Source organism: Sinocyclocheilus grahami, unplaced genomic scaffold, assembly GCF_001515645.1.
Source record: "Sinocyclocheilus grahami isolate Dianchi unplaced genomic scaffold, SAMN03320097.WGS_v1.1 scaffold1681.1, whole genome shotgun sequence".
In the NCBI taxonomy this organism is placed as follows: Eukaryota; Metazoa; Chordata; class Actinopteri; order Cypriniformes; family Cyprinidae; genus Sinocyclocheilus; species Sinocyclocheilus grahami.
Window position 1 is genome coordinate 8,549 of NW_015506860.1, and position 6,330 is coordinate 14,878.

A 6,330-nucleotide genomic window follows, 5' to 3' on the forward strand; every position below is an offset into this window, starting at 1 on the left:
AACCAATTAAGCAACTAATTTTCATGATCTGAAGATAAAAATAAAAAAAATTCACAGCCCTTTCCTGTTATAATTTTGTCCCACTATTCCAGTCATCATTTATAATGAACTGTTAATTTCTTCTCCAGGTGTTTTCAGTGTTGATACAGACAGAGTGACCATGATGGAGGGAGATTCAGTCACTCTACAGACTGGTGTTAAAACAAACCACCTAGATATTAAATGGTATTTTAATGACATTCGAATAGCTCAAATCACTGGAGATCAGACTTATATCTGTACAGATGTTCAGTGCAATAAAGGCACTGAGAGATTCAGACACAGACTGAAGCTGGATCAACAGATCAACAGACTGACCATCATGAACATCAACACCACACACTCTGGAGTTTATGAGCTAAAGATCATTAATAACCACAGCATCACAGCATCAGCTTTCAGTGTTACTGTTCTTGGTGAGTCATTTCGTGAAACATTCATTAAATGACTCAAGCAGAAGCAGTTATGTTTAAATCATATTAATGGTTGTTGATTTTTTTTTTCTCATCAAACAGAACAGTTTGAAAACCAAATTATTTCCATTGATAAGCTGATAGTTTTATAAATAAGTTTTGGTTCAGAAAAGCTGTAGTCATGTGCTGGTGGACATAATCATGCCTTCTCTGATCTGTCAGCTGTTTAAAAAAAAATATTTGATGTAATATAAGTATGTAAAATGTGTTTATAAGCACAATACATGCACAAATGTTGTTGTTGATTTGTGTTTCAGAAGTTCCTGCTGCTGAATTGGATGAAGTGAAGAGAAAGACAGTGATGGAGGGAGAATCTGTCACTTTAGATCCTGCTGTAATAAGAAAACCAAATAATGTGATGACGTGGTATTTTACTGACATTCTCATCGCTGAAATCACTGGAGATCAGAGTAAGATCTGTACAGATGATCAGTGTAAAGAGAGATTGAGAGACAGACTGCAGCTGGATCATCAGACTGGATCTCTGACCATCACAAACACCAGAACCACAGACTCTGGACTTTATAAACTACAGATTATCAGCAGCATCCGTCGTCATCGCCGCAGCATCAGCATCACCAGTTGGATTATATTTTTTGTCACTGTCACTGGTAAGTAAACTTTAGTCCTTCAGGGCCTTTGGCCATTAGGAATTTTAAAATACAGTTTGAAATGTTTAAATCGAGACGTGTGAAAAAAAGTGAACTTTGACTAAATTTTCAAATTAGGACTGTCACACACACCGTGAACACACACCCGGAGCAGTGGGCAGCCATTTATGCTGCGGCGCCTGGGGAGCAGTTGGGGGTTCGGTGCCTTGCTCAAGGGCACCTCAGTCGTGGTATTGAAGGTGGGAGAGAGTGCTGTACATTCACTCCCCTTCTGAAGCAACCTTCATTGACCAAGGGCTGCCCAAGAGGCCCTCTGACTGACATTTAAAGCAACCAATTAAGCAACTAATTTTCATGATCTGAAGATAAAAATAAAAAAAATTCACAGCCCTTTCCTGTTATAATTTTGTCCCACTATTCCAGTCATCATTTATAATGAACTGTTAATTTCTTCTCCAGGTGTTTTCAGTGTTGATACAGACAGAGTGACCATGATGGAGGGAGATTCAGTCACTCTACAGACTGGAGTTAAAACAAACCACCTAGATATTAAATGGTATTTTAATGACATTCGAATAGCTCAAATCACTGGAGATCAGACTTATATCTGTACAGATGTTCAGTGCAATAAAGGCACTGAGAGATTCAGACACAGACTGAAGCTGGATCAACAGACTGGATCTCTGACCATCATGAACATCAACACCACACACTCTGGAGTTTATGAGCTAAAGATCATTAATAACCACAGCATCAGTGAAAAGGCTTTCAGTGTTACTGTTCTTGGTGAGTCATTTCGTGAAACATTCATTAAATGACTCAAGCAGAAGCAGTTATGTTTAAATCATATTAATGGTTGTTGATTTTTTTTTTCTCATCAAACAGAACAGTTTGAAAACCAAATTATTTCCATTGATAAGCTGATAGTTTTATAAATAAGTTTTGGTTCAGAAAAGCTGTAGTCATGTGCTGGTGGACATAATCATGCCTTCTCTGATCTGTCAGCTGTTTAAAAAAAAATATTTGATGTAATATAAGTATGTAAAATGTGTTTATAAGCACAATACATGCACAAATGTTGTTGTTGATTTGTGTTTCAGAAGTTCCTGCTGCTGAATTGGATGAAGTGAAGAGAAAGACAGTGATGGAGGGAGAATCTGTCACTTTAGATCCTGCTGTAATAAGAAAACCAAATAATGTGATGACGTGGTATTTTACTGACATTCTCATCGCTGAAATCACTGGAGATCAGAGTAAGATCTGTACAGATGATCAGTGTAAAGAGAGATTGAGAGACAGACTGCAGCTGGATCATCAGACTGGATCTCTGACCATCACAAACACCAGAACCACAGACTCTGGACTTTATAAACTACAGATTATCAGCAGCATCCGTCGTCATCGCCGCAGCATCAGCATCACCAGTTGGATTATATTTTTTGTCACTGTCACTGGTAAGTAAACTTTAGTCCTTCAGGGCCTTTGGCCATTAGGAATTTTAAAATACAGTTTGAAATGTTTAAATCGAGACGTGTGAAAAAAAGTGAACTTTGACTAAATTTTCAAATTAGGACTGTCACACACACCGTGAACACACACCCGGAGCAGTGGGCAGCCATTTATGCTGCGGCGCCTGGGGAGCAGTTGGGGGTTCGGTGCCTTGCTCAAGGGCACCTCAGTCGTGGTATTGAAGGTGGGAGAGAGTGCTGTACATTCCCTCCCCCCACCTACAATCCCTGCCAGTGCGAGACTCGAACCCGCAACCTTTGGGTTACGAGTCCGACTCTCTAACCATTAGGCCACAACTTCCCCTATAAATAACATGTTAATAACAGTTTAATGCATTAAAATATTGAACACAATTAATGCAGCATCCGTTTTTTTCAATAAGATGCAAAAGAGAAGTTAATAGTACTCTTAAATGCTTCAAAGGACAAACAAACACAAAATTATGCCAAAATGCCCGTTTTTGGCGAGTGACCTGTAAACGCATTCTTAAAAGAGTTAAAAAGTCCTAAATGACCGCAAAGAGTTGGAAGAAAACCCGATTTGTGTCAGGATTTAAAGAGACAGCACTGCTTTTAAAGTGAAACCTGCTGCAGTTTTGTCATGTACAGCAAAAGTTAAAAAGAAATCACTCACTGCTCTTTGTTGTTTAACGTTTGTAGCTTGAATAAAGATTAATCTATATTAAATTTAAATTCATAGTTTTCAAAGCCTGTTAAATGTTAAAAATAATGGCTTTCAGTTAGACTGTAATGTTGAATGGCTATAATGGCTAAAACTGAGGGGAAAATGTATTTAATAACAACATCAGTATTGATATCAATGATACTGGCCTGGATGTACCTCCATATAGCCATCCAACTGAAGAGATCATCTTGTTTGGAGTAGCCTCCGTTCCCCTCCTCGTCTCCTGCCTCGTCGCTGTGTTGTTATAGCGTGGAGATGTAGCTCTGGGAAGGAGCTCCTAGAATCCCTCGATCATACTTAACATGAGCACATGAAAGGACAATAGTGACACTAACAAAACAAAAGATAAGTAAAGCTTGACTCGGAGAGCTATGTCGCACACAGGGGAGTGCCATCTTGGATTGTCTGTCTTTGTCATTACAGATTTCGCTCTGTCTTCAGCTGCTGTAGCAGGAATATGTGTTTGTGGTCTGCTGCTTATTGCTGCAGCAGCTGCTGCGATTTACTATGGCAAGCATCAAGCAAAAAGAAACAGTGAGTATCACATACAGATAATTGAACAAGATAGAAATTGCACAAAAGCAATTTTTGAAAAATGTAAAAATATGTATTTCTATCTTAATTAACCAAAGTAATGTGTTTAATTGAGTTTGGTATTGTTCAAACAGGCAGCAGGAGGCAGCACAGTGATCAGGTGAGATACTATGTGAGCACAGTTCAAGCACCTCAGATGTCCAATATTTGAAACTAGGACTCATACTAATAAGTCACATTGTCAATATCAGTCCTTTTAATAAAAATAAGAATTCTAATCAAAATTCTTCCTAAATAATTTGTAATATTCTAAATATTGTGCCTCAGACACTATGGCATTCAAACATTGTATAACTGTAGTACAGAAGATCACAGTGTGATGCAGTTTATTAGACTGAAGATTCATTGTATTTAAGATATTGTGTTAAATATTTAGGAAAAGAAGCCCTGTGTGCATTCAGTGAACATCAGGAAAAAGCACCATGTGTTTGTGTAACCGAATCATCTTCATCATCATCAACATGTGAATCTGTGTTTTATTACAGGAGAGATATTTAAAAGACTGGTCCCCTAATATGTCTGACTCTCCATTGATGGAAACTGCTAATGAGACGTCCCCTGATGGGAATGAGGCTGAGACTGCTAATCAGACACTAATGTAACATTTATTATGTTGACTTTAACTGAAAGGGACAGTGAATAAAAGGTAGGACACATGAGAACAGAATCGGCAGAAACTTGCATGGCTCTCAAAGAAACTGTCACCAAACCAAGATTCCAGTATTTGGAATCAATGTCAAATCAATGACTATGTTAAATTTGACCTCATGTAAACACAATACTTGTAAACATGTAAATACAATACACAATAAAAATCAAATTGATGCAATTAAGCTGATAATCGTAGTAACCATTATCACATAAATATGTGGCGTATGCTGATTTTAAGTGCAATAAACAGGCATGTAAACATTACACTTCACTCTGACCACAGTGTGCATGTGTTACTGATGACGTGGTCATACATAGATTCGTAAAGATGGCAGTAAAGCCCAAATGGTACACTTTATATGCACTTATGGTCTTGTGAACTTTCAATGGCTGCAGTATATTGATGCCCGAAAATATCGTAATTAAGAATTTTTAGGCGCATCACCCAAAAAAATTAAATGCGTCCAAATAGAGACTACAAACACTGAGGTTTTTCAGATTTCGCAGTGTTCTCTCCATAATTATGACTCTTGGCAGCCTTTAGCCACTGCCTTAAACGCACTGGATCCTTCAATTTTTGTGCCCGGGAACAATACAATTCAACATTACTGTGACTAAAAGTTTGCTAAGCAGTATTTCCAACCAAAGCGAGGTGGTGTTTAACTCTGAACAAGCCTATCCATGCCTTAACATGCCCAGTGCATTATGGGTTTTGTTGATGTTTTCCGGCAACACTTTAAAATACTGTTCTGTCATTAATGAATAACTACACAGGAACAAATGACTAATGCACTATTACAATTCTAGTAACTATTTTTAACTAACAAGAAACTTCTATGAAACAAATAATTAGTAAGTAATAGCGCTCAGTTGATTGTGATAATTCACTATTAGCTGATCAGTAACTACTTTTTTTCATATCTCCCAGTTTATCTCTGTTTCTTGTCATTAACACTATAAAAGCTACTGATCTGTTTAACATCATTATTTTGTCTTGTCTGTTTAGATTCTGAAATAATAAATATAACTGTCTACATGGATACCTTGCTGCATTCACTGATTTATTTGAAAGTTGCTGAAACACTTTACTGATAAAACTGGTATGTTTGCACGTCTGTAACTGGACGCATGATGCAGATGATTGTTGTTACTCTGGTGTTACGCTTCAGCTTTTTTTCAAGAGGTGCTACAGTACAGTTTCTACGCAAATGTCAGATTACTTGGAAAAACGATGACAATCATTTTAGCTGCCATTTTTATATCTTATAGTCTTCTTTAACAGTCATTTTTATACCTTGTAGTCTTAATACATTTGCTTTTTATGTTATCATCTTTGTTGAAATGTGCAAAAGTGAATTATAAAGAAATTATAAACGTGTTCTTATCTGATAAATGTGAAAATAAATCATTTGTGAAATTTCATGAAGTGATGATTACTTTATCTTGCTGTTATTTCATTTAATTTGTTGCCATTGCCTGTGAGGTGGCAGATGAAGACAATGGTAAACAATAATGCTCTATATCATTTGTTGTTGCATCTTGATGTGTTTCTATTCTAGAATATGAAGACTTGAATACCCCTGCATGGTCAGTCTGGCCTTTACTGCTTTGATTTAGAAAAAATGCAGACATGTTTTTGTTGTTGTTTATTAGGTAAGATCACTTGCCTTCAGCAGTTGACTTGCAGTGTCTTTTATTTGGTGCTCATTGTAAATATGTAAAGGTTATTCATTCAGTTTAGGTGGATTTTAAACCAAGTGTAACAGTGC

The 6,330-nt window shown here is 37.0% G+C and overlaps 2 protein-coding genes across 2 annotated transcripts in view; both read left to right on the top strand.

The window, feature by feature from the left end:
• Positions 1-3,565, top strand: part of LOC107572009 (uncharacterized) — a 7,871-nt gene extending 4,306 nt beyond the window's left edge. The window contains exon 4 of the mRNA XM_016258416.1: positions 3,483-3,565. Coding sequence (XP_016113902.1) covers positions 3,483-3,517 — 35 coding nt within the window. The 3' untranslated portion in view covers positions 3,518-3,565. The remainder of the gene's footprint in view (positions 1-3,482) is intronic.
• Positions 1-5,480, top strand: part of LOC107572008 (uncharacterized) — a 6,204-nt gene extending 724 nt beyond the window's left edge. Inside the window, exons 2-8 of the mRNA XM_016258415.1 lie at positions 129-455; positions 770-1,123; positions 1,583-1,909; positions 2,224-2,577; positions 3,740-3,850; positions 3,985-4,010; positions 4,396-5,480. Of these exons, the coding sequence (XP_016113901.1) occupies positions 129-455; positions 770-1,123; positions 1,583-1,909; positions 2,224-2,577; positions 3,740-3,850; positions 3,985-4,010; positions 4,396-4,512 (1,616 nt within the window). The 3' untranslated portion in view covers positions 4,513-5,480. The remainder of the gene's footprint in view (positions 1-128; positions 456-769; positions 1,124-1,582; positions 1,910-2,223; positions 2,578-3,739; positions 3,851-3,984; positions 4,011-4,395) is intronic.
• The last annotated feature ends 850 nt before the right edge of the window (positions 5,481-6,330 follow it).